Source organism: Staurois parvus, unplaced genomic scaffold (genome assembly GCF_062004578.1).
Source record: "Staurois parvus isolate SC_StPar_1 unplaced genomic scaffold, SC_StPar_1.0 ptg000017l, whole genome shotgun sequence".
Taxonomy (NCBI): Eukaryota; Metazoa; Chordata; class Amphibia; order Anura; family Ranidae; genus Staurois; species Staurois parvus.
In genome coordinates, this window is record NW_028317813.1 from 2,679,010 (window position 1) to 2,692,795 (window position 13,786).

The 13,786-nt window shown below is 38.1% G+C and overlaps 1 protein-coding gene across 1 annotated transcript; it reads right to left on the bottom strand.

Annotated features, from left to right (window-relative positions):
- Positions 1-312: 312 nt before the first annotated feature.
- Positions 313-2,810, bottom strand: LOC149473239 (type-1 angiotensin II receptor A-like). Its single transcript, XM_089681549.1, has one exon. The coding sequence runs from the start codon at positions 2,808-2,810 to the stop codon at positions 1,809-1,811; it is 1,002 nt and encodes a 333-aa protein (XP_089537675.1). The 3' UTR covers positions 313-1,808.
- Between the last annotated feature and the right edge of the window lie 10,976 nt (positions 2,811-13,786).

The following is a 13,786-nucleotide window of genomic DNA, read 5'->3' on the forward strand; positions in this document are numbered from 1 at the left end:
AGCTAGATGGCAACCATAATGATGAAATAAACAAAATGACAATCAAAATGGCATGGCAATACCACAAAGTGTTAGCAAAGAGCTACAATAACACAACAGCATCATCTGCTGATCAGAATTTATAAGGCTCATGCCGGAAATCTAATACACCAAAGTAAGGACCCTCATTTTCAAAAAATGAGTTATCCAGTAAGATCTGAAAATTGCAGCATGGCCATTCTAAAGATCCTTGCCCTTGTGCTAAAGCATGTGAATTAAGCCTAAAGTTTATGTACATATCTAGTAACAAAAGTATGGTGGTTTGCAACGTGCTCAACAAAATGATTGATTTAATTGTCCTTGTTTTTACAAATGCATCTGTTCAGATAACTTTTGTGATATACCATGGATGAAGCTATTACAATGCACTTTATACATAGATCAGTGCTTAACACACATATTTTGTGCACTTCTAAAACATACATGGTTACAAGCAAACAGAACACAAGATGGTTAAACATACTTTAAATTTCAACTATATAAACTGTTACAACTTTACATTCACATCTTTTTGACAACAGTAAAACTAATAATAAAATATAGTATACAGGAAACAAGGTACATTCAGTATTCTTATGCTCAGTAAAGGCTTGCACACTTGTGTGCTCACCAAGAGGTACGTTCTTTCACAAGGACCACGGATATGTTCAGTGCAATTTCTGCACTTTTAACAGGAATTAAATAACCTGTATAGATGTATATGGTCTCACATGCTATCTGAGTAGACCCACCCGAGTAATTTGGGTGGGCTCAAAATATCTCATTAGTCAACATGAGTGACAGATTACATAGGTGCCTACTTAACCTCATACATACAGTATTTTCATGTAAAAAAAATCAAGGGTAAAACCGAAAAGATACCTATCTAAGATAACTCTGAATATTAAAGTGATAGTAAACTCTTCTTTAATAATTTTAAAATAAAGCATAGGTAAAATTAATATCTCCTAAATATGCATCATTTAGGAAATATTAGCCATTTTTGATAGCTGGCGCATGTGCTCTGCAGGAACGGCATACCTGTGCTGTTGCTTCAGAGCACTGTGCTGGGGCCCGGGACTCCGGCACGCTCGCGTGATGTCATCACGGCTCAGCCAGTCAGAGGACCACAGCTCATGAACACAGAAAGAAGATCAGGTGAAGATGGAGCCCCAGTGGGCCATGACAGCACTCCACTGGAGTGCTTCACTTCAAGATACGTCCTTAATAGTGTGCTAGTATGCAGTGAATACTAGCACAATATGCCTTGACCTTGCAGGGTTTTTTTTCTTTTTTTTGGATGCCGTTTACTACCGCTTTAAGTATCCCTTATACAGAAATTATGAGGGATTTTATAATTATAATAGGCACCCACATCATTTAGACCAGCCTTTTTAAGGCAGAAACCTGTAAATATCTTTCCAGGCTCAAGGAATCCCTTCCAATAATTACTATAATAACAGTTCACAGTACATTAGCGTAATGGTCACAGTTGTCCTCTAGGAACCCTGGTTGAGAAGGCTGATTTACACTATATTGCCATAACCAGACTCGATAGGTAAAGTCTTCCTTCATAAATTCCTAACAGTCAAACCCAGTCAATGGATAGCCACTCTTTCTTTTAGTCGATCCCCATTATTACGGCAGGCAAGCTTACATTCCATTCGAGCTCCTGTTGATTGGTAGATAGCAAATATACACATAAGGTCATGAAATGTGGTGATTGTATTAAGGGTCAAGTAGAATCACCTGTGGCCTTCATAAGGCATTACCCTAGCCTGCAAACAACATTACAGTGACCTTTTAAATGATTTTGTAAATTGGTTTCGGAACCTCTTGCTTGCAAAATAATAAATGATAGGGTTGATACAGCTATTGGAGTAGGCTATACAAACAGTAAATGGTATTATGATGTTAATGTTATGAATAGCCTTGCAACTGGGAATTAACCTGAATCGAGCTAATAACTTAAGGAAATTAGCTATATGAAATGGCAGCCAACATATGAAGAAAGCAAGCACCATTGCCAACACAACCTTTAAAATCTTGTCACTTTTGAATTTTCTCTGCCTATTCTTAGCTGATGCTAAAATCTTTTTGTATATTAAAAAATAACACATTCCCTGTATGATAAAAGGAATTAGAAACCCCACTATATACTTAATAGAGTATATAAAAATGTGCCAGAATAGGCTGTTTGGTGGATACTTCATGGAACAGACAGTGTGATGAGAGTAATTAGAATAGTAAGTCTGCCGGAAGAACATTGTTGGAGTGCTCACAGCAAAAGAAGAAACCCAGACAAAAAGTGTTATCATTTTGGCCTTTGTTAGAGTTCGTCTTCCAAGAGCCTCTATTGGATGCACAATGCTGTAATAGCGATCAGCGCTAAGACATGTGAGGAGAAAGATGCTGGCATACATGTTCACTGATGACAGCGTAGCACACAACTTGCACATGGAAGAACCAAAGATCCATTTGTATCTTCCTGAAAGATCAATAGCCCACAATGGTAATGTGGCAACAAAGGACAAGTCTGCAATAGCCAAGTTTACAATGTAAATATTTGCTACTGATTTAGCTTGAACACAGCATGTCAGCCCCACAATGATAATTGAGTTTCCAACAGTCCCCACCACAAAAATGACCATGTATATTACTGGAATCAGAACAAATTGGTAGGGGGCATCATATCCAAGGGCAGAGCAGTTTCTGCTTCTTGTGTCACTGGAAACCTGAAGAGGAATGTATTCAATTGATACAGATGAAGAGTTGGAAGGTTGGAAATCCATTTTTCTGACAGGTAATTTATGTTTAGAAGCCTAAAAATAAAAATGATTGTGTTCAAGTAAAACATTTGAACATAGTGATAGAACATATCCTATATTAGTGTGAAACTAAAGCCCAGGAAGCAAAAGCACACCCATGCACTGCCAACCGCCACTGCACCCACACACTTCTTCAATGATCGCCACTGCACTGATGTCCACTTCTTCCCTACCTGACACTTTAATGGTGCACACAGCATACATCTCTGGTTACTGCCACTTCAACCACATTCATCTCCCCATGACTGTCACTGCACCCAAGCTCTTCACTACTGACTGCCAATGCCGCCATGTAATGCTCCACTGAAAGCCAATGTATCCTATGCAATTCAACTCTCATCGGCACTGCACCCATGCACTTTTCCACAGACTTCCACTGCACTCATGCAGGTCTTTTCTGACTGCCAGCGCACCTGCCCAGTTCTCTAATGATTGCCATTGCACCTATACTCTTCTCCCCTGACTACCACTGCACCCACACACTTCTCAGCTGATTGCCATTAAATTTATACACATGTTCACTGATTGTCACTGCACCCATGTAATTCTTCACTGACTGCCATGGCACCCACACACTTCTCCACTAACTGCCACTGTATCTGCACCTTCTTCACTCATTATGTATTGGCACATCACACACTACAAACTGTTTGTACACCTTTCGCATACATCACATTCTCCAATTTGATTAACTTTGTACACCCTTAGTACCATGACAATGCATTATTTTCTTTATTTAAAACACCCTTTTGCTTTTTATAATATAAACACTTTTAGAAGGACCTTCCTTAAGCACCATTTGTATTTCCAGCCAAAATAGTTCTTTGTTTTGGAAAGAGTAGAGAAGGGTTAGTTTTTCTGTTAAAAGAGAAGTATGGGATTTTTTTTTTTGCAATCTTACTTATCTAGGTGGATGCAGCATAGATCCGATGCTGCATCTGTCCCCACCAGTTCTAAAGGTGAGAACTGAGTGATCAGACACCACTGATCACTCAGTTTTCCCGCTCAGCACTGAGCAGAGAGCCAGGACTGTCAATGTCTGGCTCTCTGCTCTGCCCCCTAAGCACACACTAAAGCACTGGGGTGTGGAGGGGGCAGGAGCTGCTGGCATAGACTCTCAGTGGCTCTCTCCTGGGAGGATCCTGACCTTTTAGGATCTTTCCTCAGCCTGGAGCGGCTACGTGACGCCAGTCGATAGAGGACTTTAACCACAGGAGAAGTACAACCAAGTGAGCTTTGTCTGTACTTCTCCTATAAGTTTTTCTTTGTCCCTGTTGTAGAGACTAAAGCCCCATACAGTGGAAGCCGGCTGACACTCAGCCCATATGTACAGGTCCTTGTGCAACAGAAGCCAATTTCATGACCGACTTTTATCAAACAAGTATGCTGGAAAACCAACAGCTAAATGGCATCTGACCAATGGCTTAGAGTGCTGACTGGTGTGTTCTGGCTGGGACGAGGTCTTTGCGCCTGATGATGCGTTTTTGCGCAAAACAGCTGTAGAGAAAGATTGCTTTGTGATATGCCAGAGGTCCTTCCGCCATTCTCTTGTTGAGTCTGGTGGCTGAACATGTAAGTGAATTTTTTTGTGCTGGATATTTATACACATGTCCATTATGTTTTATGGCTGTGAATTTTAAAATAAACTACTATACTAAAAGACATTTTTTATTGTCGATGGTCTGTGATTTCCATGGGCTAAGAGAGTGTTTGAAGAACTATTGGTTCACCTGGAATATTTTTTCTTGGAGAAGAGCTTGATTGTCTACAAAAGCGCATTTGCTGTTTTATTTATTTAGACAGCAATTGGATCTGGTGAGTGTGCATTTAAACTAAGGCTCCATGCACACTGGGTGTTTTAACGTGTTGGCAATGTTAGCTGTGTAAAGTCACCTTTAAAAATGTGAGTTTTTCAGCATTTTTGCATTAGCGTCTAGCGGCGTTTTGCCGCAGTTTTTAGTATTTTTTAGGTTTTTTTTGGACCAAAAAATTTTTTGGGGGGGGTGAAAAAAAGTCCAAAAATTCTGGTTTGCCATGATTTCCAGCTGTTTACCGTGTTTTGCTGCATTTTTCAGCGTTAGAGCATTTTTACAGCTAAAAAGATCCTCTACAAACCCACTAATTCTGGGTTCTTTTTCCAGCCAAAAAACACTTCTGCCAAAAAACGTTGATTACAGTCTATGTGTGCATGGACACATAGGATAACATTACTGGCTGTAGAAAAATGCGTCAAAAGCTAAAAACAGCAGCTGTAAAAACATCCAGTGTGCATGAGAACTAAGGTGGAGGTCAAACATCACTTATGCCAATATGAAGATAAATCACAGAGGAGAAGATTGTCCTTGAATTGTTGTGACAATATTTGGACAGTTCACTCCTTTTGATTCACTTAATTGTCACAGGTGTTGTGGTTTGTTTTCATTTATATTTTTTTTATTTACATATATTTTTTAAGCGCTGCACATTGTATCATTTTGGTATTTTTGTTTATACACTTTTTGCTAGCAGCTAATTATTATCACTGAGCGCTGACTTTGTTATTTTATTGTCTTTTTTTTTATAGTGCAAAAAATAAAAAAACGCACAGGCGATCAAATACCACTGAAAGAAAGCTCTATTCATGGGAAAAAAGGATGTAAATTTCATTTGGATCCAGCATTGCATGACTGCGCAATTGTCAGTTAAAGTAATACAGCGCAGTAACGCAAAAAACGGCCTGGTCTGGAAGGGGGATAAATCCTCTGGAGGGCATGTGGTTAAACTTTACCTACTTTATAAAAAAAAAAAGGTTTGGCTATACTTACACCCATTTTTTATTGTTATTTTCATAGCTGTTTTCAGCATATTCCAGTTATAACACAATGTGGCAGTTTTTTCTCCTAAAAATCACTGGTGTTTACTAATATTGAAATTCATCTTTTCCTAATCACCCCCTGGAAATACTGTACCTATATACAGTCATGGCCGAAATTGTTGGCACCCTTGATATTTTTCCTGAAAATCAAGTATTTCACACAAAAAAGGTATTGCATTAACACATGTTTTGCTATACACATGTTTATTCCCTTTGTATGTATTGGAACAAATATAAAACAGAGGCAGAAAAGCAAATATGACATAATGTCACACAAAACCCCAAAAATGGGCTGGACAAAAGTATTGGCACCCTTAACTTAATATTTGGTTGCACACCCTTTGGAAAACATAACTGAAATCAGTCGCTTCCTATAACCATCAATAAGCTTCTGACACCTCTCACCCGGAATTTTGGACCACTCTTCCTTTGCAAACAGCTCCAGGTCTCTCTTATTGGAAGGACACCTTTTCCCAACAGCAATTTTAAGATCTCTCCACAGGTGTTCAATGGGATTTAGATCTGGGCTCATTGCTGGCCACTTCAGAACTCTCCAGCGCTTCTTTGCCATCCATTTCTGAGTGCTTTTTGACGTATGTTTGGGGTCATTGTCCTGCTGGAAGACCCAGGATCTTGGACGCAAACCCAGCTTTCTGACACTGGGCCCTACAGTGCGACCCAAAATCCTTTGGTAATCCTCAGATTTCATGATGCCTTGCACACAGTCAAGGCACCCAGTGCCAGAGGCAGCAAAACAACCCCAAAACATCATTGAACCTCCACCATATTTTACCGTAGGTACTGTGTTTTGTTCTTTGTAGGCCTCATTCCGTTTTCGGTAAACAGTAGAATGATGTGCTTTACCGAAAAGCTCTATCTTGGTCTCATCTGTCCACAAGACGTTTTCCCAGAAGGCTTTTGGCTTACTCAAGTACATTTTGGCAAACTGTAGTCTTGCTTTTTTATGTCTCTGTGTCAGCAGTGGGGTCCTCCTGGGTCTCCTGCCATAGCGTTTCATTTCATTTAAATGTCGACGGATAGTTCGCGCTGACACTGATGCTCCCTGAGCCTGCAGGACAGCTTGAATGTCTTTGGAACATGTTTGGGGCTGCTTATCCACCATCCGGACTATTCTGCGTTGCAATCTTTCATCAATTTTCCTCATCCGTCCACGACCAGGGAGATTAGCTACAGTGCCATGGGTTGCAAACTTCTTGATAATGTTGCGCACTGTGGACAAAGGCAAATCTAGTTCTCTGGAGATGGACTTGTAACCTTGAGATTGTTGATATTTTGCCACAATTTTGGTTCTCAGGTCCTCAGACAGTTCTCGTCTCCTCTTTCTGTTGTCCATGCTTAGTGTGGCACAGACAGACACACAATGCAAAGGTTAAGTGAACGTCTCTCCTTTTTATCTGCTTTCAGGTGTGATTTCTATATTGCCCACACCTGTTACTTGCCCCAGGTGAGTTTACAGGAGCATCACATGCTTGTAACATTCTTATTTATCCGCAGTTGTGAAAGGGTGCCAATACTTTTGTCCAGCCCATTTTTGGAGGTTTGTGTGACATTATGTCGAATTTGCTTTCTTTCCTCCCTTTTTTTGTTTTGTCCCAATACACACAAAGGGAATAAACATGTGTATAGCAAAACATGTGTTAATGCAATACGTTTCGTGAGAAATACATGATTTCCTGGAGAAATATCAAGGGTGCCAACAATTTCGGCCATGACTGTATATGTACACAGATGAATGAGCGTGTATCTATTCAAGTGAACCTGATTTTGTCAGTAGGTTTGTTTTGTTTGAGCTCTCCCTCAGTTCACTAATTATGTTCACATGTTTATCATTATGGTTTATGGCATTTTTAAAATTATCCAAATTACATCCTTATCATGTAACTGTCTCAGTCCATGCCCTGCAGCACAGACACTAATGACAGGACATAAATTGCACAAGAAAGACTATTCAAGAATAGTAATAAAGCATACAGTACTTGTTGAGTAAACTAGCTTTCCAATGTGGGTATTTATTCAAGGCTATTAGATCCTAAGGTAGAGGTGAAAATAAACAAATTAACGTAGTCCAAGAAGTGATTCTATTGCAAAAATTAAACTTCAAACTAATAGACATATCTGTAAAGAAAAAAAATAAACATATTTACTTCTAGTTTCTTTAGAAATTGACACTTCTAATAGTCACTCCCCAGTATCCCCTATTGTGCTCAGTGGTTGTTCCTATTGACTCGTATGTCACTACTGGGGATTATTTGCTAAACCTGGAGAGTGCAAAATCTGGTGCAGTTGTGCATGGGAGCCAATCAGCTTCTAACTTCAGCTTTTTCAATGAAGTTTTGACAAAAAAAATGGAAGCTGATTGTTTTTTTGGAGAGTTGCAAAAGATTTAGCATTTTCCAACTTTAGTAAATCAACTCTTACTGTATCCTTTAATGATGTGGAGGTTAGCAGGAACAACCACAGAGACACAGGATATACACTTCTGAAAGTGTGGATTGATAAATAAATTATAGCCGGCAATTCATTTTATTCAAAGCACTGTTTCATGAAGCCAGCAGTGGAAGAAGTAACAATTTAATATCTTCTTTACAAGTACACCTGTTATTTTAAGTCAAACTTTTGTGATTTAGTCACTTTAAACTTTAATGGTTTAGTACTGATTCAATTATTTTAGTTTTATGTTTATAAACTTATGTTTACCATTTTGTACTATATGCAATATTTTATATTACAAATAACATTTAATACATGATATTTCCGTGATATTTCCAAATCACAATGATTTAGTTAACATTATAGCATAGGGTCAATTTTAGCTTGAGCTACTGAACTCTATAAATAACAGGCATTTTTCAACAAAGGGGGTAAGAAAACAGAAGGACATCTGTGAAGTGGAACCTAGAACTCTACCTGAAGAATTAAGGAAAGAATGAAAAATATAAATATGCAAAAAAATTGAAATTTAGTCTCAGCTATAATAAAAAAGGAAAGTACTATATGTAAACAAATATAAATTTCCTTTCAGGAAAAAAATCTTTTTCTTTAAAAAATTGATATCACAAAATTTTAAACATTTCAAAATTCCACTCATCCCCTGCACTGTTTGCATTGTTTATGGTAGTACAACATCAGGATTGATAGCTGGCAGACCTTCCAATAAGCAATCAGTTTGAAGAGGTTTTGTCTCAGTATCTTCAGAACCAAAGCTGGCAACAACTGCCTGGAGAAGAAATCTTTTCACTTGAACATGGCTAATGCATTTGGGGTTGTCAATATATCCTCCACTGCAATTTCAGAAAAACAGCCCATGTATTCTGTAATAAATAAATAACTTGGTGACCAGGGCATTAGTTATATTTTCACCTCCCATTTTATAATGCTGCATAAAGCAAAAACTAAAAAAAAAAGAAATAGTAACATATACAAATTTTTATATCCAAAGGTTGCATCCTTACAGCTTCAACAGAGCAGTAATTAAAGGACTGAAATTGACGATCAATCATGTTTTTATTATCAACCTACTTCAACAGTGTTGGTAAAGATGAGGCTGTACATAGCCAGCTTTTAGAATTGTATGTAGCATATCAAAATTTGCTGTAATCTGCAAATTGTAATTTTTTTCCTATATAGGGCTAGTCATTTTCCTACTGTATTCCAGTATATACATTTTGATTTTATAATGTATGCAATATATAATGGAACGTGTGTGTGTGTATTTGTATATAATTATAAGCTGTGATGTTAATATAGACTATTTAACATACTAAAAATAAAATAATGAAGCATTTCAACAAGCACAGTTTCTTTTACCATGCAATATACAGTAATTCACGATTTCTATTGTTTTTCTAATTACGGTATGTCTAACTGTGGATTTTTTGAACACCAGGCATGCATAGTCCACAATTTGGTATCAGAACAGATGTTATAGTTTTCTGTCCATAAATATGGTTTAGGTGCAAAAAGGTTTATTCACATTGTATTAAACAATATTAATTTCAGCAATCATTAGCAGCTAACCTTAAAACTCTTAAGTTAACATAGCTGCATATTCCAACTATTTGCTAAAAATTTACCATTAGGATTGACCTATAATTAACTCCTCTGTTCTTTTTCACAGCAAGAAAATTGAATTACATTTTTTATGAATAATACTTACCAAAGCCCTTTGGCTGTCTTTTTTGAAGTCACACTGTGTTTACCTGTTTGTACAGAAAGTCAGTTGTACCAATGGTCTGCCACTCTGCTACATTCTGATATGACAGTGACAGCCGGGGAGCAGAAACCTGTTTCTCTTCTTCAGCACAGCTGCAAAGGGGTATATACTGTACATATCATGACTCAGAAATGGTTTCCAGATAAAATCCCATTATATGGTACCCGATATGTTAGAGAACCATATCACAGTCTGTACTGCCAGTGAATTCATGTTTGCATTGTAAATATGCAGAATGCAGTTCAGCAGTTGGACTAATCTTGATATGGCTGGATCCTAACATGTACAGTTTCCTAGCTGCTAGTTTTGTTAGGGCAGCCTTCGGGAACATAACAGTCCCACCCACAGATGTCTGTCATGATACAAATGCATACGGCAGTACAAATGGATACAGAAAAAAACAGAAAAGGGAATTGGCTAAACATTTTTTTATTTATTGAAGACTATGAACCAGTGTACTGTAATAACTGTAACCATTTCAATACTTACTTTTTATTACATCACTAACAATTTTATTTGTTCAGTAAGGGTTATTGCACATAGGTGCCAAAATATGAAACATTTTAGGTGTTAAGGCTTTTTTTTTTTTTAATGGTCTGAATGTAGCCCATTGCTTTCAATTGGCCTGTACACAGAGGCATGTAAATGTCAGTAAATTAGCACTGTGTTTAAATAAACATACAAACATCTGTGTTACTGGTCAATATTTTAGGCATGTATGCATGTAAACCACACCCCCTTCAATTCTAGGAGCTAGAAGAATCATTCTGGAATTTTTATGCTTTTATACATACATTTATGTTTCTAAATGCATGTTAACGCACGCACTATACAGACCATACTCACATTTTTTGTGCAGGAACCTTTGACCAGGATGAACCGGCATTAATACATCAGTACTGTGTGCAAGGACACTTAGGCCTCATTTATACATGTGGTGCCCTCTGAAGAGCAATCTGCATTGCTCTTAAGAGGGCATTTGACAAGTGGTGAGTTACATAGTTAGTCTGACTGAAAAAAGACAAAAGTCCATCCAGTTCAACCATAAAAAAAAAAAAGTTATAATAATTATACCTGTTTTAAACCCCGCACCAATGCACCACAACCACATGCATTGCACGTAATTGCAGGGCATTTGCAGACACCCCCATTCAGTTTAATTGGAGCTGTATTGCCCACCAAATTCGGTATCATAGATTATTTTTGGAGCCCCACCATGCAAAGCATCATATCCATGGGATATGTACACACCCATCCACTGCCTTCACTAAAATCTAATTTACATTTTAAAATAGTTTCAAATGTAATTTTGAATATGCTGCTTTCAGTAAAGCCTATGTGCAACACAAATAGAAAATCAGCACAAGGGACAAAACTTGCAGTCAGTATGATGTGTCCCTTGTGTTGATTCTTCTTCTTTTAGTGTTAATCAATTTCATTTCTGCACCCCCAACCCCTGTCACCGTAATCTTCTGGTGCCAGATATGTCGGTCATAGAAGCAGTACTACAGCTTCTATAAATGACAAACAAACTCTGAATGGAGGGGGTGGAACTATTATAGTCCCCTTCTCCATTTTAGATCCTGTGTCATTCATAGAAGCTGTAGTATGAATGGTGAATTGGGCTGCAGGTCTGGGTGGATTATTACTGAAAGGAGAAGAATCTGTACAAGGAACACATCATACTAACCATGTGTTATGTCCCGTGTGCTGTTTGTTCTGTTTGTGTTTTTGGCTGCACTTAGGTTGGGTTCATTGAATATGAAGGGAAGAAACTGAAGCAAATGAAAATTTTTGCTTGGAATAAAACTTAATGTACAGACACATTCACTTCAGATACTGAACAGTTGTATACTGGTCCCGAGGTCCTAGTTATGTCTCATTTAATAAGATTAGTGATATTAGATATGTATTGGCTAGTGGCAAACTGTTCAATGCAGTAGATGTCATAGAAAGAAAAACCCATTTGCCATGTCCCAACATACAAACATACATACATTTGATCTACATTAGGACAGTTTTTTGGTAGATACCATCTATAAGGGATCCACATATTATCTTCCCTCGTATATATTTTTACATATACAGTACATGTTTGAGAATTGGGTAGAGACATTAGTCTTTCCCTATTTTCCACCTGTTGTACATGGGGCTGTTGGTGTGTGCACCTGCAATTAAACTCATTATGTGATGATACATAGATAGATGTTCAGCAATACAGTTATAGATATAATTTTAATGGTCTCCATAAATCATGCAATGTTTTGTAATTGTAATTGAATTACATATAGGTAATTTTATTGATGATGCTGGGTATTTTAATACTTACCATGGTTTTTAGTTGGTCTATATCAAATGTGTTAGACCATTAAAATTTTGATATTTGTAAAATACAGTTCACGTTTGTGTACACAAATTTTGGGTTAAGTTGATATTTTAATTAGTTATTGGGGTTGTTGAGTCCATACCTTAGGCTCTTTTTTTTCTGTCATTTACTGTTATTTATTTATTATTTATTAGAAGTACTTATATAGCGTTGTCAATTTACGCAGCACTTTACATGTGTGTGTGTGTATATATATATATATATATATATATATATATATATTGTACATTCATATCACCATTATGACCATAACTGACCTGATCAATACCATGGATGTTGTATTAGATTTTAATTTTTAAAACAAGGCCATAGTCACAGTTGACATGGTTAATAAAGTTTTTTCCAGAATATATTTTAATATAACCACTGCCCAAAACCACATCAAGCATGGGTCTTTCCCCTCCTGCAACCCTTTAATTATTAATTTAATTGTATCCCAATGGTTGAGTGCCTTTACCTTGAACCCTGTACAAGTGTGGTTTAGATTAATAAAGGATACAGACTTCCAGGGCTTTTTTCCTCAGTAAATAGATGCAGGAACTCAACCATGACCCTCCAACCCCCCCCCCCCCCCCAACACACATCCTCCAAACTGCATTTGGGTGTGGTCAAATTTCACTAACAACGGGAGAGTCTTAAAACTGCATTAAATACCAGGAGTGCATTACATATAGAGTGCAGAATTTGGAGGGTTTACACAGAGCTCAGGGGTGTGCTATGTGCAGAGTTTAGGGGAGCACTATGTACATAGTACAGAGTTCAGGGGTACACTGCATACAGTGTGCAGAGTTTAGGGGTGTGCTGCACACAGCATGCAGTGTTCAGCCTTCTTCCACAGCTTCTTACTTTTGCATCCCCCATCCACATCTCTTCAGCTCTAATCTCCGCATACAACCTTCCTCCACTGCCAAATCTTCTCCCCCCCCTCCCTTAAAGCTCCACCATCTTCTACATGTCTTACGTTTGTTGCTGTATTAAGCTGAAGCACCCAGTTGGCTCTACTACCTCTCCGCACACTGTAGGTGGCTCCTTCTCTCTCACTTGCAGGGAGATCATCCAGTGGGGTGTCGGCATCCACACTGCATCGCGGGCCCCAGCATCTTCCTTGTTCCCATCCTTCAGTCAGTGGGAACTGCTCAGGAGATCAGATTTGTGGGAGCCGTTGGAAGACAAATTGTTACTTGTAAACACAGAACTTTGACTTCTGTGTTTACAAGTGATAGTGGTGAGCAGGGAGAAGAGGGCCTGAGCCGGAGGAGGTGGAACGGAGTTCCACCAAGTTCCAGCTGAAAAAAAGCCCTGCAGATTTCTGATATTCTTGTTATAATCAAGTCATGTAGGGTTAACATGTCAATAAGAAGAAGGGTCAGCCGCACACCGGAGGATCGATGAGTATAGTGTATATTTATTGGTCCATAGAACACACAAAACACCAGGACATGGATACAGGACCTGTTAATGTGTTT